The sequence below is a fragment of the Populus euphratica genome, unplaced genomic scaffold (assembly GCF_000495115.2).
Source record: "Populus euphratica unplaced genomic scaffold, PopEup_1.0 scaffold133.1, whole genome shotgun sequence".
Lineage (NCBI taxonomy): Eukaryota > Viridiplantae > Streptophyta > Magnoliopsida > Malpighiales > Salicaceae > Populus > Populus euphratica.
The window spans coordinates 365,070-389,798 of NW_011499937.1; the positions used below are offsets into that span (position 1 = coordinate 365,070).

General features: G+C 32.3%; 4 protein-coding genes across 10 annotated transcripts; 3 read left to right on the forward strand and 1 right to left on the reverse strand.

Annotated features, from left to right (window-relative positions):
* Positions 1–5,431: 5,431 nt before the first annotated feature.
* Positions 5,432–10,293, reverse strand: LOC105136603 (Amidase family protein). Of its 2 annotated transcripts, XM_011042005.1 has the most exons (13): positions 9,966–10,292; positions 9,734–9,811; positions 9,523–9,621; positions 9,188–9,412; positions 9,008–9,090; positions 8,802–8,902; positions 8,341–8,464; positions 8,095–8,249; positions 7,342–7,478; positions 7,087–7,257; positions 6,648–6,872; positions 6,056–6,289; positions 5,432–5,921 (listed from the first exon to the last, which is right to left on the reverse strand). In XM_011042005.1, the coding sequence occupies exons 3-13, from the start codon at positions 9,553–9,555 to the stop codon at positions 5,787–5,789; spliced, it is 1,623 nt and encodes a 540-aa protein (XP_011040307.1). In that variant the 5' UTR covers positions 9,556–9,621; positions 9,734–9,811; positions 9,966–10,292; the 3' UTR covers positions 5,432–5,786. The 2 variants fall into 2 exon arrangements, with proteins under 2 accessions (XP_011040307.1, XP_011040306.1); XM_011042004.1 differs by lacking the exon at positions 9,734–9,811 and having other exon boundaries at positions 9,966–10,293.
* Positions 10,294–14,266: 3,973 nt separating this feature from the next.
* Positions 14,267–15,856, forward strand: LOC105136604 (inositol polyphosphate multikinase alpha-like). Of its 2 annotated transcripts, none has more exons than XM_011042006.1 (2): positions 14,267–14,456; positions 14,654–15,856. In XM_011042006.1, exon 2 carries the CDS (start codon positions 14,671–14,673, stop codon positions 15,610–15,612), a length of 942 nt encoding a protein of 313 aa, XP_011040308.1. In that variant the 5' UTR covers positions 14,267–14,456; positions 14,654–14,670; the 3' UTR covers positions 15,613–15,856. The 2 variants fall into 2 exon arrangements, with proteins under 2 accessions (XP_011040308.1, XP_011040309.1); XM_011042007.1 differs by lacking the exon at positions 14,267–14,456 and adding an exon at positions 14,508–14,544.
* Positions 15,857–15,965: 109 nt separating this feature from the next.
* LOC105136605 (germin-like protein subfamily 3 member 4) lies at positions 15,966–17,722 on the forward strand. Its single transcript, XM_011042008.1, is given in 2 exon segments — positions 15,966–17,496; positions 17,498–17,722. Coding segments are annotated over 2 exon segments (651 nt in total). The 5' UTR covers positions 15,966–16,881; the 3' UTR covers positions 17,534–17,722.
* Positions 17,723–19,055: 1,333 nt separating this feature from the next.
* Positions 19,056–24,648, forward strand: LOC105136607 (uncharacterized). 5 transcript variants are annotated; one of them, XR_844384.1, is made up of 14 exons: positions 19,056–19,156; positions 19,234–19,356; positions 19,435–19,558; positions 19,636–19,769; positions 19,845–19,989; positions 20,821–20,999; positions 21,116–21,356; positions 21,953–22,048; positions 22,212–22,357; positions 22,503–22,610; positions 22,967–23,055; positions 23,695–24,242; positions 24,435–24,470; positions 24,563–24,621. XR_844384.1 is itself a non-coding variant. In XM_011042009.1 (12 exons), exons 1-12 carry the CDS (start codon positions 19,088–19,090, stop codon positions 24,179–24,181), a joined length of 1,941 nt encoding a protein of 646 aa, XP_011040311.1. In that variant the 5' UTR covers positions 19,056–19,087; the 3' UTR covers positions 24,182–24,549. The 5 variants fall into 5 exon arrangements, 1 of the variants encoding a protein (XP_011040311.1); XR_844385.1 differs by lacking the exon at positions 24,435–24,470 and having other exon boundaries at positions 23,695–24,241; positions 24,563–24,648; XR_844382.1 differs by having other exon boundaries at positions 23,695–24,470; positions 24,563–24,620.
* The last annotated feature ends 81 nt before the right edge of the window (positions 24,649–24,729 follow it).

Here is a 24,729-nt window from a genome sequence, read left to right on the forward strand (position 1 = left end):
GTATTATTTTTTTTATTTTTTATGCATTGATATAAAAAATAATTTTTTTAAAATAATGATAAAATATTATTTTTATATATTTTCGAATGAAAAACAATTTAAAAAATAATCACAATTACAATCTCAAAAGATTCAATCTTATAAAAAAAGGTTGTAATTTATATTTTTTTTGTTTGAATTTATATTTTCAAAGCAGAACCACAAAAATAACTAGGTTTCATTTATTTACATAAATTGGGTGTTTTGTTCAACTATAAATTTAAAACTTCTTGATTAATTAATATACGCCAATAATATTTTGTTCAAACCATAGATTTAAAAGTATTTTGTGAATCAATACACATTAATACACATTACTTCTTCACGCTGAGTCTCACTAAAAAATTTCTTTAAAAATCTTGATTAATAAAAAACTATAATATATATATATACATATATTAAATCTACTTTTTAAAATCACAGTAATAATAAATTATCATAATATTAAATATACACACTGTATAAATTATGTGTAGAATTACTCTCGACATTAGTATCAAAACTTGAACTTTTAAAAACAATGTGAGAATGGAGTCAATCAATGACATATTTAACATTGATATATGATGGTTTGAGAGTACATAAAATTAAACGAAAAAGCTAGATAATATGATCGTGTCTAGTTTGTATATCATGTTTAGTTTATTCCGCATGGATACATGATCACCATGCATCATCAACTTCCCATTCACATGAAAGTAATTAAAACAACGCTTTGTTTCTTAATAACTTGACTGTAAAAGGGTCTTTATTAGTGAACAATTAAGTTATTATATTTTCATCTATTCACTAATAGTCCTTTTCTTTTCACAAATCACCGATAGTCTAACAGAGATCCGGAGCAAAAGAACTCGGTCAAAATATAATCCTTGCAAAAATATTGTCATCAAAACCAACTTAAATATTTCTTGTCAAGAAAAGTGGGCATTAACTATTTATGCCCACAGGAATTGTTTTTTTTGTTCAACTGCAGACGTTTTTATACATATTTATTAAATTAAAGCATGCTTAGCATTGTGGTTTAATCTATATTTTTAAAAAAATATATTTTTATTTAAAATTAATATATTTTTAATGATTTTATTATTATTTTGACATATTAATATAAAAAATAATTTTTAAAAAATAAAAAAATATCATCTTAATTTATTTTTAAATAAAAAACACTTTAAATCATAACCATTATCACAATTTCAAATAGACCCATAACCTTTGCTTTGTATTGCATTTCAAATGAGGTGGTGTAAATTTTATTTTAATTTTTATATATTATTAAATTATTTTGATATATTAATAAAAAAATAATTTTTAAAAATAAAAAATATAAGTTTAATATATTTTTAAATAAAAAAATATTTTAAAAAATAACTGTTACCATCCTCTCAAACATTTTTAATAATAACCCACAATCTAATCCAAGTAAAGTTTTATTTCAAATTGTTTTTAACATTGATTTTGTTAATTTTAAATTACCTAATAAATTGAGTTGAGCAGACATAGATGATCTAAAAGGTTAATATAGTCAAATCTACTACAAAATGACTGACCATAAATTTCTTTTATGAAAAACGGAAACTACATTGTTTCTAAAGAAGGAAAATAGACCGGGTTGACCCGTGGCCATTAAGTTGACTGGATAACCAAATGACCCAAGTCCTAGACCATATCAGGCTCCAAACCAGTCTGACAACCATGCTCTTACGCACCTAATTCATAGTAATTACCGCAAAAGCAAAGGCCAAACGTGAAAGTGACAGACTTTAACTCTTACACTATTCAATCTTTACCATCTGCGGTAAGAAAAAAAAAAAACCAGACACTGTCGGGAATCACAGTGATGACCGATGAGCTGATCATAGTGAAAAGAAAAGCAGGTGAATTTGATTCTATTTTCTGAAGAAATTGTTACCACTAGGGGTTGATGCTATCTCTCTTCTCCTCCTGACAGCAGAGAGTGATAGCACGGGTTAGCATGTACATATTTAACACGTGCACGGTACTGGCATCCTATCTTCGGTGTCCTTTTTGCAAGAGCATTAGGATAATGCGATAAATTTCGATGGAGTAAGTTATAATATAGTCCTTTTGTTTTCTATGATTTTGTAAGCTAGTCCTTCTTATTATGAAAATCATAAGCTAGTCCTCTAGCTAGAGTTGACTTTTAGTCTTCTCTAAATGTCCAACTTGCCCTTTCTATAAATAAACTCTTGATCCTGTTCGTAGCTAGTGAGATTAGAAAACTTGATTAGAAACGAAGGAGAATTCAATGGTAATAATAATAATTAACTTGTCACTGAGCATTAAGAAATAATCAAGTCAAACGACTAATAAAATACAGGTATTCAATATTGGGGTTTTAAGATTAAAAGAATTAACTAACCATTTCGCTAATTACATTGATTATTCTCGAGATTTATGTAATTACATCGACTACCGTTTAATATCTAAAATTACATTGATAATTCTCATTCTTTGATGCACTCACAGAAAAAGAAAAACTGAGATTTATTTCAAAAATACTATACACCAATTAAAATTAAGATTATACTTGCTATGATTTTTGTAAATTGATTTAGGTTTTTACTTAACCATTGAAGAAAAAGTATGTTAATTAAGAATAATTTTTGATTTAAATAAAGAAATTATCCTGACTTATTTTCATTACAGATTATTCATAAAAAAATAAAATTTTAAATATAACTCAAAGTTAAAAATTATTCTACCAAAGCCTTGCCAAATACCATCTAAGTTTCGTTCTTTAATAATTTTAAAGCACGTTCCTCACATCGACTCGATATATCCAGAGAGAAAAAAAGCAGTCATTGTTTTTAACTTCCAGGTCTACGTCAAACTTTTCAAATTTAAATTATTATTGAAAATATCAACTTAATCCAAACGCTGTCAACTTAAATTGTCCAGGGGAAGTTTCTTTACAGGTGTCGACAGAAGAGGCCAGGTGGGCTGGTTGGGAATGGGCACGCACTCACACTAGTGGCCATTATCGTTGATTGCAATGTGCGGCCAGTGGTATTTTTTTTTTTAACCTATAATAGTTAGTGTGTCTAGAATACAAGTGCGATTTGTTTTTTTTGAACCCGTACAAAAAACAAGCTTTTTGTACACTAAATGAATTATACATTAAAAAAACAATTATACCTCACCACACTTTTATCTCAAATACTACAGCTGAGATTAGAGTATCTTTATGTTTTTTAAAATTTTAAAATTATTTTATTAAAAAATATATTATTTTATATTTTTAAATTATGTAATGATTTATTATTTTAATATATATTTTTAAAAAAAATACTCTAAACCACTATAACAAACAACAATCTCAAACAAAATCTTAACTATTATAAAAAAAATGAGAAATGGAAGATGACAAAAATGAAAAATGAAAGATGACTGGATAGTGTTTCCTAATAGTTAAACAAAATCTTAACTATTATAAAAAAAAAAGAAAATGGAAGATGACAAAAATGAAAAATGAAAGATGACTGGATAGTGTTTCCTAATAGTTGTTTTTGCAGCATAATTATATTAAAAAATATTTTGTATTATTTTAAAATATTTTTTAATCATTTTGATATATTAATATTAAAAATAAAATTTTAAAAATAAAAAATATTATTTTAATATTAAAAAAACATTATTTTTGTTTCTTGATATTCCTCGTCAAGAAAAATACAAGATGTATTTCCTGGCAACCTGCCTCCTTCGAAAGAAGAGAAAATCCGTGAGCGATCTTTTGTCCGATGGCTCACACTAAGCGTGCAAAGTGGTAGCCATTCCCATTGTGCAATCCACGATGCACCGGGCTTTCATAAAATAAAAATAAAAAATCTCAATTTAGCCTCCAATTTACTATTCCTTCTCATTCATAAAAATAAATGAATTTTATTATTTTAAGTCTATAATATTTCTTACATAGAGAGTTACGTCACTTTATCAATTTCTTTTGGTCGTTTAAGTAAGCAACAAAACAATCTCAATTTAAAGAAAACTTAAAATAAAAGAAAGAAAATGAGCCCTAACATTTTCAGTTTGATATGCATATTTACCAAGAAGACAATAGTTCTCTTTAATCTACTAATGAGCCCTCAAATTCTCAATATTTACTGAAACAACAAAAGGTTTGATGAAAATTAACAAAAGGATTTAATTGAGATTTTTTTGAAACATCTGGGGATCAAATTAAAAAAACTAATAGATTTTGAACTCAATCGAGAATGGATATATAGGTTTGAGATTAATTAGTTTTATTTTTTTTTTTAAAAAAAAACCCACATCCTGATAGAGAGTTGTAAGTGCATGATGGAAGTTTGGTAGTGGGGTTAAAATACTATTTGCTTTAAATTTATTTTTTAGTGTTTTGAAATTATTTTAATATGCTAATATTAAAAAATAAAAAATATTATTATTTAAATATATTTTTAAATAAAAAATATTTTAAAATATAATCTCTATAATATTATAACTCCCGTTAACTGAAATATTTATTAGATTTTTTACCATCAAGGAGGATTAACTGTCCTCCTGCTTGCGGCGAGATGCACTGCTCTTTCCTTTTTTTTTCAATTTTATTAGCCGGATTTGCTTTAAAGAGGGAGGCTAATCGGTAAGATCACTTGATAATTATGTTAGCTAGCAAACGTTAATTCTAAAATCTAACCCCACGTAAATTAATACCAATCAGCGATGTAATTAAGCTATTAAGTATTTGTGTTAATATTATTGTGCTCTTAAAGCATAATTACTTTCTCTCTTTGCTATCCAATCAAAACATAAATCTTTTTTTCTTTCTTTCTAATTTTCTTACTCAAAGGAAGCAGGATATTCTTGCTTTCAGCTAAAAGAAGACTGGTTTAGAAATCCGTTATTGTTTTTAGCAAGAAATAATTTCTTATGATAGTAACAATGTCAATCAAGCCAAAATCTTCATATAAAGCACTTCTGTACATCAAAATAGAAAGGAACAGGTGACGAGTTATTTGTGTGTGCTTGTAGTTGTTTTTTAAAGTATTTTTTATTAAAAAAATATATAAATAATATTTTTTTTATTTTTTAAAAATTATTTTTAAAATCAATATATTAAAATAATTTAAAAACATAAAAAACATAAAATTCATGGGCAGCTGAAGAAGAAGAATATTTCCATGGAATAGTCCATTTCACATGGAAATCTGGAAGCATTTGTTTCTTTATTCCAAAACATGGTTTTGATAATTATTATTTTTAAAGTATTTTTAATTAAAAATATATTAAAAATATATTTTTTATTTTTTAAAATTTATTTTTAATATCAACATATCAAAATAATCTAAAAACCTAAAATATTTTTGAAAAAAAATAAATCAAATTTCTGTAAGCATAACCAAACGGGGTCTCAAGTCACAAGCTGCTGCTTGTTTGTAGAATTCTGTTTGCTGCTGTATAGTTTTTTATGGACAAGAAGCAACCACCTGCTCCTTCAATGACTAATGCTGAACCATTTCCAATTTGGACACAAAGGGTTCTAAAAGGTTACTTTGCCAGTCTTCTTTACACGCAATCTCCAAAAAGGGATGCAATTAAAACAGAAAAAGATGCAATGTCTAAGTACTTTGTATTACTTTTCCTTTTCTTGGTGAAATATTTGAGCTGCCAAACCTTTCCACTTCATCTACTGTAGCTTCATGGCCCTCTCATTAAAATTACCACTAAACAATAATGTTAGGATCCCAAAGCTATGGATTCAGGAACTTTCATAGATGCAGCCTTCTGTGAGGGATAGTTGTTGGTGGATATGGCCTTATGTCGTTTGGCCCCAGATTATCGATGGGTGGGCGCTGCTTATGGTGATAAGTGACTGATTGGTAAGCCATTGCTAATGCTAGAGCCTGCACATGTGAAAACAGAAACAAATAATTAATTGGTCAATTAAAAACATTCAGATCTTTACAGCAGTAATTCTAATGATGCAACTTTCAATTGCGAAAAAGTTGTAAATGTGCAAAATAATCAAGGATCTTACAATGTGATCATGGTTAGGACGAGCATAGATGCCAGTGGTGATGGTGGTTCTTCTTCGAGTACCCTCTGAAGGTGGACTGGATATGTTTTTAAAGCCAGTTGGAACAACGATTACTGGGAAACCAACAAGATTTCCCAAGCAAACTCTCTCCCAGTCAGTTGCATTACCAATGAATGCATCGACAGTGAAACTTTTTTTCACTTCCTGAATTAGTTTTCGCCGAGCCCTTTGTGCCTGTGGAAAAATAATCTAAATCTGAATATATTGCATATCTCAAAATAAGTAACAGGTTAAATTTTGCCGACGTTCTCTAGATTGAACAAAGTTCTCAGAATTGCTCATAACGACTGTTATTGGCCTGTGCTGCTACTTCTAATACATTGCAGAACTTGCCAAATTCACATGAAAAGACTGCATGACATCCATATGATTTGTCATGCTATGGGCCAACCTTTAATAGAATCACAGTAAATTATCTAGCACCCTTTGCTCTCTACTTACCAGAAATGACCAGATTTCCAGGTTTAACATATCAAAGAGAAAAAATTAACACCTTTTAAATCATATGATGGTAGAGTAGTAGATAACAGACCTGCACATAATCAACTGCAGGAATTACACGTGCACGACGCAATTCAGTGGGCCATTGATCTTGAGCTTCATAAAGGTCATCCTGCCTGGTGCGCTGCCACTCATCAAAATGAGCCAACATCTCTACGTCCATGGTAAAATTTAAGATACCTTGAACAGAGTCGACAGTGTAGTTCAACTTAAAAGGAACCATTTTAACACCCTTTGATTTGAGAACATTAACAACCTGGCATCACCATCTCAAAGAAGTTCACATTTATGATCTAAAATAACCCAGTCTCAGTCTTTACAGTCAATAAATTCAGCAGAAAGGATCTGATTTTGTAAGAATTACATGAACTGCTTATGGCAGGTGCTGCCTGTTTTTTAACTTTCCCTTTTCTATTATGCAACCTCAGGATTCAGTTGTGTGTATATGATAAAGAAATAGGTGCACTAACCTCCATTTCAGCATCATCCATGTACCCAACTGTAAGTCTTTTAATGTCAACAGAAAATGGATCATCAAGGGGAATATATCTTGATGAGAGATCATCAGGGTCCTTCCCTCGAATGGTGTCCAGAACAACTGTACAATCTTCAGCACTTCTGCAGAAAGGTCCCAGCTTATCCTGTAAAAGCAATGTGAGATACTAGATTCCACAGGCAGAGCGTTACTATCAAAAACAGAAATCATGTGAAACAACTGTTGTTACCAAGCTTTCTGCTATGCTCATCACACCAGTTCGACCGACCGTACCAAAAGTTGGACGCAATGCTGTCACGCCACAACGAGCTGCAGGGTATGTAATTGAGCCAGCAGTTTCTGAACCGATTGCAAATGGAACCATCCCTGTTCAAGAATGCCTCCTTCATTAAATGGAAAATGAGTACGAAAAAAGTATGTCTTCTATGTATCAGGAAAACTTTTTTTTTTTTTAAAAAAAAAAACAGTCTTCTTGTTGCAGGAAAAATTTGCATCTGACGTTCTTTGATGTCTTCATCACTACCTCATACTACTCAAGAGATGTTGAGTATGGTTATCTTTAATATGGGTTTTGCAAATTGATTAAAGTTTTTTTTTTCTTTTTACTTTTGACTCGGAAAAACTGTAAGTATATTTGGTTACAAACTTTTGACTTGGATAAAGTTTGTTACAAAATCAAGTCAAAAATTTGATTTAATCAAAAGTTGGAATTTTTAACTTTTAACTTATGAATTATAACTTATACTAATTCCTTTTTCAAAAAGGATGTTTTGAGTCATTTTAATCAAACATGTTTCTACTTGCAGTCATTTTAACTCATTTTTATCATAAGTTATCTATGAAAAACTACTTTCAAATTATTGCTCAAAATCAAAAGTCATAATTCAAAAGTCATGCCAGACAAACTCTAAGTTTAACAATCACCATATGAAAAGGATAGCACATGGGTGGACAACGAAACAGCGTGAAATCAGAAGAATACCAGCTGAGGTGCTGGCAGCAGGCCCAGCTGATGAGCCAGTTGAAAATTCCTCGATGTTCCAAGGGTTTCTTGTCCTACCCCCAAACCAGATATCATCATACGCAAGTGATCCAGAGACAAGCTTAGCAACTAGAACTGCCCCTGCAGACTTCAACCTGTATCAAGCATAGCACAAATCGAATTAACTAAATGAAACATCATTTACATTGGAATTGCAAAAGAGATGTTTTCATATTTGTTTACTACCTCTTGTAAACCCAAGCTTCAATATTATGAACTTGATCTTTGAAACTTCCAGAACCCCATGTTGTCTTGTATCCAGGCACGACAATAATATCTTTTAACCCATAAGGAATCCCATGGAGAGGTCCTATAAAATGGAACGAAAATTTTAACCATGGCAATAAAAAAAACTGACTGACAAGAACAAAGAATCTTGTCAAAAGACTAGAGATGCATGAGAAAATAAGAAAAAAAGTGGACTGGCTCATCTATCATTACGAATCAAAGAGGCTAAATAAGCAACATCTATGCATGTTAAACAATGATATGTGAATATTGTGCCCAAAAACCTGGACTTTTCATTTCTATGTCAATGGCATTAGCTTACTAGTGGATCCATAACATGGAAAATATCAGTACACCTGCTCTGGAGGGAGAATGACTATGCTCAGATTATAATAACAGTGAATATATAAAGTAGGTACCCAAATACACTCCTTTGGCAAGCAATTCATCAGCTTCTTTTGCTTGTTTATAAGCCAATTCATCAGTATAAGTGATCACTGATTCCAGAACAGGATTGTACCTGGTATTGTGCAAGCAATCTGCCATTACTACACACAAAAAAGAGAAAAAAACCCCTGAAAAATAGAATGGTGAAAGAACACTAGTAATCTTTCTCTTGTTTTACCTCTTTAATCTCTGTAGAAAAATTTGTACAAGCTCCACAGATGTAATCTGCTTTGTCCTAATCAGTTCCCCTAATTCAAGTATCTGACAAAGACCAACCAAATTCACAAATGAACTACGAAAAAAGAAACCCACAGCCAATAAATAAGGCAAATTCATTTATGTAGCAGCTTTCACTTACACTCATGAAGGCAATATCTTCTTCAGTTTTCGGCTTCTGAATGCCAGAGAGGGTTGGATAACTGAACCTGTTGCTTGCATTTTCCACTTGCTCATCTGTCCACTCAGGGTTAAAAATTAAACAAGATGGGTTATGCAACCCTCCATTCTCAGAAGCCACTAATTCCCTGTTAGCAGCAAAAATTGGTAAATTAAACTCTTTTGCTTCCCTCGCAATGTCCAACACCTGAATGAGTAGAGTTAATTTCATCCAAAATTTAATGGTCAAAACAGGGGTTATTTTCAGTAACAAAACAGAACACACACTCTAATTAAAAGGTCTATTCTCACAATCACCTTAGAATCATCGAAGAAGTTGGCATCAAGCATTTTAAATGCCTCTCTAAGTTGTGAACCTTTATTAATCTTCTCTGAACATTTGTTGTTCTTACTGTCCTGATGAAACAACATATCTAGAATCCATTACACATAGAACCGTACATGCATACACAAAATCGACCACATTCATAGACTGTCATGCTAATGTTGATTAATGGATCTTAATTACCTGAACTTAACAATTACAGGACTGGACCAAAACTTTATCAGTCACTAAAACTTCCCGCATTTTTTTAAATGGTCTCACCTGTTTTTACAATTGTTATAGAAAAGCAAATATCATTTCTAAAAGAAAAGATAATTGGAACCAGAAGAAATCACCAAAATTTCTAATCGTTGACCATTTAATAATGTTAATTTCTTGAACTTGTGTATGCAGTGAGAGAAGGTGGGATCTTTACCATGATCATGTCGTTACTTTCTGCAAGAAAACGGTTGTGTAGTGTTAGAAATGGCGGATTGAAGGTGGGATCTTCATGGGTCTGAGACAAGCACGCATATCGAGCTTCAAAAAGAAAACAGAAGAGTACAAAAAAAAAGCAGAAACGTTGCAACCCATTGGAAGGGGAAGGACAACCGTCGAGTTCCATTAGCTGCCACGTTTGTCGTTCAAAGTTAGTATCTCAGCTCACTCTTTTCGAGTTCTGGTTCTGCATAACACAGGAGCATGAGATTCTCACCGCCAGCATCCAACGTTGACAGAGCATAGATAATTGAGTTTCCGGGGACAAATGAAACGACAAGTCAATCGGTTGTTTTCAAAGTATTTTTTTAAAAGATATATTAAAACAATATTTTTAAAATAAAAACGTTAAAACAATATAAAAAACATATAAATAATTAATTTAAAATAAGAAAATTCGTTTTAAAAAAAAACTTTACACCAAAAAATAAATGATTACTTTAGCCACGGATCACGGTTTGCTTTTCTTGGCCGGCAAAAAAGAAAAATTGTGCTAGTAAATTTTGTTTTTTAAATCCTTTTCCTCCAGAAGATTTGAGGAACGACTTGGCAGTGGCAGGAAGAGTCATGCATGGACCAGCACTTCTCATCAATTTTTACTATTGAAATCAATTTGTCAGTCTAAATTGTCAAATCATCACCATCCTAGCTGGTCAATTCAATTTTTTAAAATAATATTGTTTATTTTTTTAATTATTTTATTTTAATTTGACTCGATTTGAATAAATTTTAATAAAATTATTTCACTGAATGTTAATTAAAAAACAATTTAAAGATTCAAGATACATTTTAAATTAACTTATAAAAAACTGAATTTAATAACTATATTTAATTTTTTTTATCAAAACTATATTTAATTTTTTAGTCCGCAACGTAACAGAGTTGCTTTTCATCGGCCGGCAGAAAAATTTTATACTAATAATAAATTTTATTTTTTTAATCCTTTTCCTTTAGAAATTTTGAGGAATGGTAGAGTGATGCGTGGACCAAATATTCTCATTAATTTTTGCTATTGAAATCAACTTGACGGTCCAAATTATCAGATTATTACTATTTCTTTTAAGCGGCTGTTTGTCTACGTGATTATAGTAGTTTTTAAATCAAACTGTAAACGTTTGTTGTTTGGCAGTGGAAACCATAATTTACTATCCATTTAATTAAAAATATATTTTTATAAATTATATCCATAACAGTTATCAGTTATCGTAATATTAAATATTTTTTTAATAATTAAATACTTTTGAGTTTTCCTAAGCATATCTAATTTAAATCATTTTCATCGAATCCCATATATATAAATGCATGAGAAATTTCTTTATTTTACATTTTTTCAGTACAAGCTTGAAAACATTATTAAAAATACAAGTGAATTGAGATGACATCAATTTGATGATATTGATGTTAGAAAAATAGTTTGATTAAGATGAGATACGTGACTGAAAGATAATATAACACGAAGAACATTCTTGGATCACTAGTGCTTGTAATAACTCCATAAATCAGCGACTGTGACTTACAAGTTTTTAGGTTAATGGATATTAATTTTCGATAATTATTTACAATATCAATGTATACTTTGTAACTTATATGACCATTGAGGTACATGTAATTGACATGATTGAGTTCTGCTCTACATTGCCAACCGATCTAGATTTCTTTCAATGTAAAAAGAAAAAAAAAAGCTAAGCAATGTAAGTATTCATAACAAATAAAATAAAAATAAGCTTAGTTATTTTATTAATATAAATAGAAAATAATAATGACAAGGTAATGAACTAAAAAAGAACTCCATATATTTTTAAAAGAACTCCATATTCTTATATGATACTAAAACAAAAATAAAATAAAAATAAAATAATTTTATAAGAAATAAAATAAATAAATAAATTAAATATTAATTTTTAGCAAATAAAATATTAAATAAGAAAACTGAAGAAATAAAATATAACTAGAAATTATGAAAAAAACTTGACTCTATTGGGGTTAACATGTTAAATTTAACTTAACTATGATATTGGTGTAGCCTCTTTAAAAAAAAATTGAATAAAACTTTGAATTTAATTATTAAATAATTTAATACTAATTTTGTTTTTTAAAAAATAATTCTAAAAAAAATCCAACTTAACCAGCGAAATAGTCTTTTACATAAAATTAAAATAATTTTATAATAAAAAAAGTGAAAAAATATAAAAATTAATTTTGAATAAATTAAATATTAAATAATAAAATTTTAAAAAATATTTTTAAAAAATAAAATAAAATAAAAACAACTTATACTAAACTACAAAATCCACGAAACTAGTCATTAGCCAAGCAAATCCAAAAGGAAAGTTTTTCTTATATGCATGAATGCTGATGCGCTTGGCATGTCTAGCAATTTGCTTGCAATCAATTTTATATTAAAGTTATTTTTAACTATCCAAGTAGATTGAATTTATTGAATCTACTTGTTGAGTTCTTGCGTTTTAAAAATTATAAATTCATTTCAATATATGTGAATGGCCATGCATTATTTATCTACTTATTTTCATCTTAAAAAGCTTCCCTTTAAAAACGTGCACCGGGGGGAGGAAGAGAGATAATTATGCTTTTAAGATTAAATTTTAACAGTCTATTTCTAAGTAAATAACATATCCTTGGGTAGATTTTGAAATTTATAAAAAACTTCTAATTTTAATTGATTATAAAATTTATTTATATTGCTTAATATTTTTTAAAATATCAGTATATACTTTGTAACTTATAAAATTATAGAGGTACATGTAATTGATATGATTGTGTGCTGCTCTATATTGCCAGCCGATCTAAATTTCTTTCAAAACAGAAAAAAAAAGCTAAGTAATGTAAATATTTATAAAAAATAAAATAAAAATAATCTCAGTTAATTTATTAATATAAATAAAAAACAATAATGATAAAATAACAAACTAAAAACAATAATGATAAAGTAACAAACTAAAAAAATAATGACCGCTAACACTATAAAAAGACATGCATATTCTTATATGATACTAAAATAAAATTATAATAATTTTATAAAAATAAATAAATAAATAAATCAAACATTAATTTCTAGCACATAAAATATTAAAGAAGAAAATTGAAGAAATAAAATATAACTAAAAATTAAAAAAAAAACTCGACTTTTCTAGGGTTAGTATGTCAAATTTATAACTTGGTTATGATATCGATGTACCCTATTTAATTTTTTTTATTTAAATTTAATTATTAAATAATTTAATATTAAAAAACTTGAAAAAATATAATTTTAAAAAAATTCAAATTAACCACCAAGCAGTCTTATATATAAAATAGAAATAATTTCATAAGAAAAAATAAAAAAATTAATTTTAAATAAATTAAATAATAAAATTTTTAAAAATATTTTTAAAAAATAAAATCAAATAAAATCAACTTATACTCAACTACAAAATCCATGAAACTAGTTATTTGCCAAGCAAATCCAAAAAAAAAGTAAAAAAAAGTTTTTCTTATATGCATTAATGCCGATGCGCTCGGCATATCTAGTGCTTGCAATCAATTTTATATTAAAGTTATTTTTAACTATTCAAGCAGATTGAATTTATTGAATCTACTCGTTGAGTTCTTGTGTTTTAAAAATTATAAATTCATTTTAGTATATGTGAATGGCCATGCATTATTTATTTACTTATTTTCATCTTAAAAAACTTCCCTTTAAAAACGTGCACCAGGGAGAGGAAGAGAGATAATTATGCTTTTAAGATTAAATTTTAACAGTCTATTTTTAAGTAAATAACATATCCTTGGGTAGATTTTGAAATTTATAAAAAAACTTCTAATTTTAATTGATTATAAAATTTATTTATATTGCTTAATATTTTTCAATATAAAAATTAAATAAATTATATTTAAATAGTTCAATTTTTATATAATTGTGAAGTTTTTAAATGATATTCGTCTTGAAAAAACTTAATTTTCTACAAGTTTTTTAAAGTGTGGTAAAAGTTATTTTTTAATATAATTTTTATTTAGAAATATATTAAAATAATTTTTTTATTTTTTTAAAATTATTTTGATATTAGTATAATAAAATAATAAAGATAATAAAAAAATTAATTTTAAATGAAAAATTTAACCCATTTAAAAAGCTTTGCTGAATGATTTTTTCCACCATTCACCCTTCAATTCGTTGACTTTGACTAGACAAACATGTAACCCATGGCCTTTAAATTACATTCCACAGACACATGCACGTACCAGATTTTCGCAGCACGAATTGCCCAAATCCCGATGCATGAATTCAAATCCAACGGGATGCAGCTACAGTTAAAGGTTCTTTGTGGCTCTCCTCTGGCCCCACCCACCTCTAGACACTAGACAGCGTGATTTTCCACTCAACAGCTTGAGCATTTCAGCCGCTAATCAGTCGTCTACGATAATCTTAAAGGTAACAATTCCTCTTTCAATTTTCAATTATTTCAAGAGCTTTAAATTTTTTAGGTTTTTATAGAATTCGTGCTTGCTTAAATTTTAAGGTTTTTGGTTTTGTTTTTTCGTGATTTCTTGTACTTAAATTTGTTGTCAACAAGGTGTTTGATAATACACGAGAGATTCATAGCCTTGCATTTGTTTGATTTTTTGCAGAATAAAGTATCCATATAATGCTTAAGGTGCCTGATCATCAGGTTGCGGGCCACCAAGCTAGTAATGGGCAGCTTGGCCCCCTCATCGATGATTCGGGGCGTTTCTACAAGCCTCTCCAGGATGATGACCGGGGCTCGAAAGAGGTGGCTTTTTACTCCTCCTTCTCGTCGAATACGAGGGTCCCAGGTCATATCCGAAGGCTCTTTCCTGTTTTTTATGGGACTCAGCTCTTAGAGGCGTCTGACGGGTCTGGCCTGCGGCCGCACCTTGTATTGGAGGATGTTGTTTCAAGTAGTTCGCATCCATCGGTTATGGATATCAAGATTGGTTCTAGGACTTGGTATCCTGAAGCTTCTGAGGATTATATCCAGCGGTGCTTTAAGAAAGATAGGGAAACTAGTAGTTTGTCTTTGGGTTTTAGGATTTCTGGGCTGCAGATTTATGGAAATGAAGAATCTGGATTTTGGAAGCCTGAGAGGAAACTTGTTCAGAATCTCAGTGCAGCTGATGTTAGAGTGGTTCTGAAGAAGTTTGTCTCTTCCAATTTGCCGGTTGATCCAAATTCAGACCCTGATTGTTCTTTTGCGGCAAGTGTTTATGGCGGTTCTAGTGGGATTTTGGCTCAATTATTGGAGCTAAAGGCATGGTTTGAGGATCAAACCATGTACCATTTGAATTCTTGTTCAGTTCTCTTGGTGTATGAGAAGGAGAAAGTGTTAAAAGGAGAGAGGTCAGAAGCTGAAGTTAAACTTATTGACTTTGCTCATGTTACAGAAGGCAAAGGCATTATTGATCATAATTTCTTGGGTGGGCTTTGCTCCTTGATAAAGTTCATCTCGGAGATTCTTACCAGTCCCGATGATTGCACAACCAAAGCTTGTTTGCGGGACTCTGAGAAGGACAAGGAGATTCTTACCAGTCCCGATGAGTGCACAACCAAAGTTTGTTTGCAAGACTGACAAGAACACCAATTATTCTGAAAACGGTACCATTGAAGGAATGTAGTATATTTCCAATGTTTTAGGGTTTCGGCTTAAATTGTTTTACTTTTGAGTTTTATGAAACCGTCTCAATGAATTTGTACAACCTATTGAAGAATTTTCTTTCCTGCCACTATTATACTCTTGACTGGGAAAGAAAACCGTTGCCTGTAATCCCCATCGAATTTTTATGCACTCACTATCCTATATTCTTACATTATTATTTTGCTAGTTTGATTCTTCTGGTCGGCCAAAGATTTTCTTAATAGTTCTGGCACCATGTGTAGGGTAGTAAATCCAATCTATTATTGCTGTACATGTTTAATGCTGTTTTAGGTGACGGGAAAGATTCTTTGCTTGGAAAGAAAGGAGTGTGCATACAAGGAGATGACCCCTGGCGGCTAGTGGTTTGGTGAGAGGGAGAGCTCCATGGCCATGCTCAACAGTGTGAAGATAAGATAGGAAAGGAATAGAGGAATGATAGCTAAGGTTCATGCGAATCTTTTTACGTGTTATACTGCTTAATTTTCCGGCCCAAAAGATCGACCCCTATGAAGTAGCACCTGGTAATTGATAGCGCATCTTTTTGGAATAAAACTAATGAAAATTGCCCATCTAAGCTCAATCTGCTCAGTCATATGCACCTTCAAGCTCCTTTCAAAATCCTAAGGTTAAATGTTACATTCCGTAGAGCCGCTTGCTCACCTTTTATGGCAAGAAAGGTCGCAATTTAGGAAAATCAAATAACTAGGTAAATAAAGGAGTTTTTATTGTCAGTGACAGAGACACTAAAAGGCATTATCGAGTTCACGCCGGGGCAAGCGAGTTGGCAATGAGGGAAGTGGAAAGGGACCAATCAAGTCGCAAGGGCTGCGGTAGCAGAAGTAGCAGACGGTTGGATGTAATGAAAAGGGATTCGGCGAGGTCTACTTCCATCATCTTTCCCGCCAATCTCCATTGGCTTGGTTTCAGTGAGCTCAAGAGATGAGGATTAAGTGAGTTCCCTCGGGTGATAGGGGAATTTCTTCTTTACAGAGGAACCATCTTGGTTTGTATATGAAGAATTCAGGGCATCCAGCTGAGTTTAGATAATCTTTAATTTTAAGCAATGCACTTCTTACAAGATAATCCATTTGAAATCCAGTAGTAAACTCCAAGCCTCAGAATAACTTGTATCTTTTGCAACCTCTAAAGATTGCATATAAAACAAGGAAAAGCATTCATTAACTTCACAAGAATAAAACCAAGATGAATTCCGCCCTTTTCTTCTGCATTTTCTTGTCCACTTGCATCAACATCTGCCTGGCTGATACCGATAATCTTCAGGATACTTGTCCAACGGCTACTACAGGCAAGCAAACTGTCTTCATCAATGGCTTCCCTTGCAAGAACCCAAACAGCATCATTGCTTCAGATTTCAAGTCATCAAAACTGAGTAGTCCAGGTGACACAGACAACTTCCTCCATTCCTCGGTGACCTTCAACACTGCTGCGGATTTTCCAGGTCTAAACACTCTCGGCCTCTCAATTGCTAGGACTGACCTTGAAGTTAGTGGTTTTATGATGCCTCATTCCCACCCAAGAGCATCCGAGATGTTCTTCGTTAGCACAGGTGTGGTGATTGCTGGTTTTATTGACACCCAAAACAAACTGTTCCAAAAAACTCTCCAGCCAGGAGAAGTTTTTGTGTTTCCTCAAGGTCTGCTCCACTTCTGTGTCAATAATGGCTTTAACTCCGCTGTTGTTTTCTCAGTACTCAATAGCCAAAACCCAGGGATGGTAAATATTGCTGATGCAATGCTCGAGCCTGATGACGATACGTTAAATAAGCTAGTAAGGAAAATAAAATCTGTTGCTGCCTTGGAGGTCAATGCACATGGCATTCAAAATGCGACCCTGACTAGGTTTTAGCATCTTTACAGTCAGTACTCGGAACATTACAGGTTCTGACATACAAGCTAGTGTACAGCTATTTCTGTGTGTTTTCTCAATAGTTAAAAACGTTCTATTTGCTCAAATGGCTTCCGGTGCTGGTATGAATGTGTGTAAAAAGAAGAATATTAGCGACAGTCTGCGTGTTTTTCAACCTTAGTGCTAGTAATTATCTAACTAAATTCACAATGTTTGTGTCATTTAATAAAAGTTTCATCAAGATTTTCCTCGAGTTGTGCCATTATCTCTGCGTCTTGTAATAGATTCTTGCATTTCCATAACGAGCAGAGGAACTGGAGAGGAAGGTGGACCAATTCTATTCTTACATGCAACTTCTCGTGACAAAACCAGGAACTTCAAAATCAAATTATGGATAGGCTTTCCTCAATTATACTAATAAATCTTGTTTGGAAATTAAATTGAGAAAATTGAAGTGATATATAAAAAAAAACAAAACCACACAGTTTTTTTTTCCTATTGATTTAAAAGATCAAGATATCTTTGAGTTAGCTTTTCCATGTGTTTGATATTACCGTGTTAGATGTTTTTTAAAGATATAATTTTTTAAAAATATATTAAAATAATTTTTTTATTGATTTTTGACATCACCATATCAAAATTATAAAAAAAAAACACTAAAAAAAATATTAATTTAATATTTTTTTCAAGTCAAATACACTTTCAAAGCATAATTTCAAATGTAAAGATAAATGTTTCAAGGAAACTCACATTTGTTTTTGCATTTAAAACGCAGTTCTTCTGAATACAAAAACAAACTCTTTCCTAAATTAAGCAACAGGCAAACACTGACAGCAAGATCGCAAAGCTCAACAGTTGACAGCATTTAAAGGGAAAGTCACTCATTGATTAAAAGCTTTGTACATGCAAACAAGCCCATTAGCGAGGTATTTGTTGGGTTTCTGGGGCTAGTACAATTTTTGGGTACAAAAATAAATTGAATTGATAATTTTAACTATTTTATTTTTAATTTAGAAATATTTTTGTTATAAAAATTATTTTTTTGCTTCAAAATTAAAGATATCATCTTCCTGTTATATAACCCAGCATTTATATATTTTTCCACATAGATGGATAAAATGCAAACTAGAAAAAAGAAAAGAAACCCTCCTTTAAACAATAATTAGGAGTTAACTCACATGTTTTAAAGAGTACATGAACTTTATTCTATATAGATTAGTGCGATGTAACCCTCCTTTAAACAATATTATAGCAGAAAAAACTACAATCAGTTTGCGTTGAATATATAACCTGAATTTGCAATTTTTCTTTATTGCATTACTGGAATTAAATGTAGCTACGTGAAAACTTATTTACTCTAAAAGTAAAATTAAAAAAACAACGGGTCCTTTTTCGAAAGCTATAACATTACAGGGGCAACTTTATTAATCCCAAAAAGTAGGAGGCAAATCCAAAACTTCTCTTTGTTGAATATAAATACTTCTCCTTCCGCGCCAAACACAAAAATCAAAACAAATCCACAGACTCGAAGAAGAAATTGAAAATGGTACTGGTTTGCTTCGTGCTAGATCTCTGCAACCTCCCGCCTCCATTGCTCAAAAACCTAAAACAAGTAATACTCTTTCTCTCATGCTTTCTCTTTTTTATCAATTGATCACTCGATTGCTGCAACTCGTTGATTCTGTTCAGTCCTTGCTGCACCTCGCAAATTTCTACGCCGTATCGTCTCCTTCACGCCGCCAATCGCACTCTCTCATCGACAAAATCGGCTTGTGTTATCTCTTAAAACACCGCACTTCTCTCTCTCACGAGGTAATTGAGGAAAATCCGAAGATTTTGTTAAAAACCGAACGTGTTTGTCAAAAAACTAATTGGATGTTTTTTTAACAGCTAAAGATCGGTTATCGTCCTAGAGGAAATTTCAATCTCCGTGACTTCCATCACGCCGTTAATAATGTGCCTACCGATTCCTTTTTGGCTGAAATTAACGATTCTGGAAGTCTCCGTTCATTCGGTTAGCAACTGATTAACTGTTTTTTAGCAAGCATGTCTGGTATTTAAGTAAATAAGTAATGTTTCTTGTGGAACTAGATGTAAAGCTTTCAAGTATTTTAAGCGATCAAGTACTGTACTCATGGGGAGGTAAAGATATTATGAGGAAAGTGATTGTTTTGAGCTCGTGCGTGCCTGATAATATCGACATCGAGTTGAAATTGACTCTCATGGTTAGTCAACAGATCATGCTTCAGAATATTATTTATGATAAATTATATATAATTTTTTTTCTTGGTTTTTAATAGGATGCAGCGGATAAGTGTGTTTCGGTGGAGTTTGTCTTGTTTGAGCAAAGTTCGAGTCATCTGGGAAATTTTCAGGAGAATATTACTTCTTTCATGAGAAGTATATCAGATCTTGATAATTTCTCATTCGGAACTTATCTCGCAGGTCATGTGCTTCAACGATTATTAATTCATGATGTTTTGATTATGTTTTTAGTGTACTTCTGAGAAGTTTATATTTCCAATCAATGAGCAATGGCATAAAATGAGAACCTTTCCTGCAATTGATTAATATGTAAATTCGGGAGGACTATGGTTGGATTGCTATCGACTATGTGGGAATGTGTTTTGTGCATTATGTGAATGCAAAGTGCAAATTTTGATAAGGGGAGGCGTTAAGAGTTAAAGCTCAGCATCATGGTTCAGATAAACAGTGATATCTGCTATACAGAGGCTTGGATTATGGAAATGGAGAATCAGAGCATAGAAATTCGAGAAACCATGCAATTTCTGCCACCAGTCCCTGAGTTTCTATGTAGAATCATTTGGAGAGTGTGATTGAACTGCTTTTGTATATTTGCAAGACCATGGCTACAGTGGATAAAAAATATATGATATATAAGAGGATCCATCCACAGGTAGTCATTGAATTCAGACAGGAATTTGGATCTGTAGCCCTAGAGTACTAAGCATGCCAAGGCTAAATGTATACTTCTTGCAATTAACCTGATTTTTCATTTTGTGTACAAGTTCTCAGTATATGTACTAAGAAATAAGAGTGAGCTGAAGAGTAATCTTCATATATGTATTTGTATTTAGCATTAACTTAAGATAATTTTGCAGATAGTAGAGTATTTCATAGCCTGGTAAGACAATGGCAAGGATGACACGGAATAATAAAAATTCTAAATATTAGTGCTGAGAAATAGGAGTGAGCTGAAGTGTAAATCTTCATATATGTATTTGCATTTAGCATTAACTTCAGATAATTTTGCAGATAGTAGAGTATTTCATAGCTTGGTAAAACGATGGCTACAGGAGTTAAAGGATGACATGGAAGAACCATTGCAAGCTCGTTTTATCTTTAAAAGCAACCTCGCAGGCTCTTTGAATCAGATATTCTGCAGCTTGTCAACATCTGCTAGTCAAATTATTGATGGATTCAGTGCTTGCGAGGTGTTTAATTATGAATCTCACTTTTCATGCTCTTGTTGTATGATAAAATGTTTCTTTTGTTATTCGAATTAGGTTTCTCATGTAAAAGAAATTATTGTTGGGTGTGCTGCTTATAGACATGCAGGTGTCATGGCTCTGTGTTAGATAACAGAATAAAAGACAAAAATGTGGGAGCTTCTTGTCCAATCACAGGGCGTGATCTAGAATTTTCCGATGTAATTGAAAATTCTGTGCAAGTTGGAGACAAAACAGTTCTGTTCATGCCTTCTTTTCAGAGCTCTATGAAGCTGAAGCAAGTTTCTTCACCCATAGACTTCAACATTATTGAGAGGGCTAACCTGAGCTCCTTAAGTGAAGGTAGTGATGCAAAACACTCTATCTACAGTTTTATAAATACATCTTGTCCATTTTCATTTTGTAGCCTGTAAGCAGCTTATTTATTTAATGGTGTTGCCATATTGGAAGTTGGGGAGTTCTTAGTGGGATGCGAGGAGATTCTGTATTTCTGCTTATCATTTTAAAACCAGCATTCTGATGGTCATGGAATAAGTACCACCAGTTGAGATATAAGTAAAAATCAATGAAATCCATGTGAGCTACAATCTTAGATTAATAATGCTGCGTTCTGTTTCGAGTGTGCAATACAACTATGAATTTCTTCTTCTGTCCGTTTCTATTTACTTTTAATGAACAGGTCCTTTCCCATTATCACTTTATCGGTGTTCTTAGGTTTTCCTGAAATTTAGGTGGCCAGTATATTTTCTTATGCAGATGTAAAAGTTGAGAGATGGCCCGAGAGATGATTGAAAATCACTGTTCAAACCTTTTCCCTGCACAAATTCTTTGAATCACTTCCCACACCTTCTGCATGATTATCTAGTCATTATAATAGGTACCATAATTAGAAAACTCTTAATGCTTAACCTCCCTGTCTGGATTTTCTTTTATCACAGGTCTTATAATTGGATCTTCATACTTTGTAACTCCATCAGCTTGTTATGAGATAGAAACTTCAGATGAAATGGACCGACCAGAGTTGAATGCTCAAAGTGCGATGAAGGCCTTCCTTTGAATTTCATTTTTCAAATGTTTATCTATAAATGGAACATAGGTTCATCAAAGTTCAAACTCGTTTCATTTCTAAGTTTATCTTGTCGTAGAGTGATTTGATATGTTGCTACCATCATTCTGAATTGGGATATGATATGTCAGTTTTTCAAGGGATTTGCAGTGTTATGCATTCAATGGATCAGGGCCTGTTATGCTCTTCATGCTGTAATGTAGAAACCATGAGAGAAGCAGCCTTCCACTGCTATTATCTTCTTCAGCCTTCAGACAATGGGCCAATGCTTCTCAGGGTGAACACTGACCCTCTTTAGAATGGCCATCCTTTTCTTCTCAAGCAAAAAAAAATAAAAATGATATTCTTATATTTGACTCGATGTCTTCCTCTTAGTTTATTTTCCTTTGCTTATGCTCTTCATTTTGATTTTGGTCTTGTAGCGGCTTGCAGGATCAGAGGAAGTTTTGCCTGTGCCTGATGCCAATCGATTCCTTGATTCTCCTGTAAATAAGGAGATCCAGAATTCCATTCAAGCCTCTCTACTGAAGGTTGAATATTTGCCTTAATTACTTCCCTAGAGCTTCTTTCTTTTTATTATGTTTTGGAAATCTGAAGCCATATACGTACTTGAGGTTTCTGTTCCGTTCTTAAAGCATGTACTTAGATTAAATAGATCCAGAATATTGATTTCTGTGGTGACTTCACTTCGGAATGGAGGCTGGTTGGCTACGGCTTGACTTTCATAAGCATGGCATAGACCGCATCATACTTGAAGGAGAGAGGTTTCTTGACCAAAATCTAGTGGTTGAAATCAATTTTTAGCGTTCTATTATGATTTTAGTACTCTTTCCTTTATCCTTTATCCTTTATTCTCCTTTCCTTTTATTTTCCAAATTACCCACAGATGGAATTAAGAGACTACAATCCAGTAATACACGAGAGAGGATTCCATCAAAAGCTCAACTTGCTTGTGAAAGAGAGCCTACAATTTGGGTAATTATCATATCCACTGATGCTGATTGCTCCTACTTCTATATAATCACAATGGCACATATTTCACTAGTTTTTCCATTTTAATTTATTTTATAGTTGATAGAAAACGATTAAACCGCTTCCAATGGCCAGGCTATCTGTTTGCAGCGCGTTTCCAGAAATATGATTATAGTTGATAGAAATATAATTTCTTTCACAGGATAAGTGGGTTGTGACCAAATTACTTGGAGTTCTAATCATGGTTCTCTAAGCCATTTGACCACTCAGCCATGGCATATTAAAATTTTACATCTCTGTCATGAACAAATTTGTATCTCTAAAATTGGAAAGATTTGTTTAGAGATTATTGATCGTCATCCATTAAGCACTCGTTCCGTTGCTTCTCACATAGCAGTTGCTTTAGCTTCATCTTTCTTACCATAATGTCCAAATTGAGCTACATTGCTGCTATTATAGAGGATCTTAGGAAATGTTTCAGTTTGAAATTGGGATACTCGGTTATGACCTCATTTTCTGGTAATCCCTAAAACTAAGTTTGGGATTGCACTTGGATTGATTTTCAGCAATTGTCATGGTAAGCATATCAATGTCTGAACTTTGTTGATCCTGATATTTGCCTCAATCACATGGATATTCCAGGCCACTTCCTCCTAAACTGGATGAGACAACATCCGAACTAAACTCCAACGAACCAGATTCTTCAGAAGTCATTGTCCTAGATGCTATTGACTTGGAGGATGAAACGCCACTGCTGGATCTGACAAATAGAGATGACAAAACCACTGCTTCTATTGCAGAGGAATGGGAGCAGCTGGTTGTCAAGGAAGTTCCCAAGACGTTTTCTCCCACTTGTGTTTCCAAACCTAAGTTGGACCAGTCCGTTCTGTCCTCACCAGACAGCAACAGGCAGCTGGATGCAAAAACTTCTAGGATACTAGAGAGGCTGGAGTTGCCCAGACGGTTAAAATCCAAGACAGTTTCTCCCACTACCATAAACAGTCAAACACCTGGGCCACCGAAAAAGCCTCTGATCCCATTCCAGCCCACCAATGCAATAAACCAAAGCCCGACCTCAAGCCAGTTACGGAAGCCCAACTTCCAGAGGCTCAAAAGGAAACATAAATGAAAACACGGCTGTTTCTACTGTGCGGGGAGCATGGTAATTCTTGCGGAAGAGGTTGATGAGGTTGGCATTCTGACACCCTTCATCTATAAACTTGCCATAGTTGACCACGCATGAGACAGCGCACGCATGATATTCTGTTATGAAGGCTAAAAACAAGGACCAAGTCATTGTTCTAAAATACACCCAGGCTCCATTTCGCAATATTCTGTTGGTTTTTTATTGCTTGTTGTAGTCTTTTATTCCATGATCCAAGCTGTCAGGATTCATGGACGTATTCCGTTGGTTGCTGGTATAGATAAGTTTCATCACTTCACGTTTGTTTGCACTAACTATTATGTTTGAACTAATTATTATTCCTTGACTGTATTGCGAGGTGACCAGGAGCGTCACTAACAAATCTTTGCTGATGTATAGAGTAACAGGTATGATACTGAACGTGCGCATTTGAATATGATTTAAATAGGTAGGCAATTGATGGGAAAGTTCAATTCTGGATGATAAAACAAGAAAACATTATGGTTGAAGAGCAGGAATGATTCCAACTAATC

Coding starts and splice junctions, on each gene's coding strand:
- LOC105136603 (XM_011042004.1), bottom strand. CDS start 10,154: ATGGAACTCGACGGTTGTCCTTCCCCTTCCAATGGGTTGCAACGTTTC. Junction 7,479..8,094: donor TGCTGCCAGCACCTCAGCTG/GTATTCTTCTGA, acceptor ATTCTTGAACAG/GGATGGTTCCATTTGCAATC. Junction 5,922..6,055: donor GTCCTAACCATGATCACATT/GTAAGATCCTTG, acceptor TCACATGTGCAG/GCTCTAGCATTAGCAATGGC.
- LOC105136604 (XM_011042006.1), top strand. CDS start 14,671: ATGCTTAAGGTGCCTGATCATCAGGTTGCGGGCCACCAAGCTAGTAAT.
- LOC105136607 (XM_011042009.1), top strand. CDS start 19,088: ATGGTACTGGTTTGCTTCGTGCTAGATCTCTGCAACCTCCCGCCTCCA. Junction 19,157..19,233: donor TGCTCAAAAACCTAAAACAA/GTAATACTCTTT, acceptor GATTCTGTTCAG/TCCTTGCTGCACCTCGCAAA. Junction 21,000..21,115: donor ATGGATTCAGTGCTTGCGAG/GTGTTTAATTAT, acceptor TGCTGCTTATAG/ACATGCAGGTGTCATGGCTC.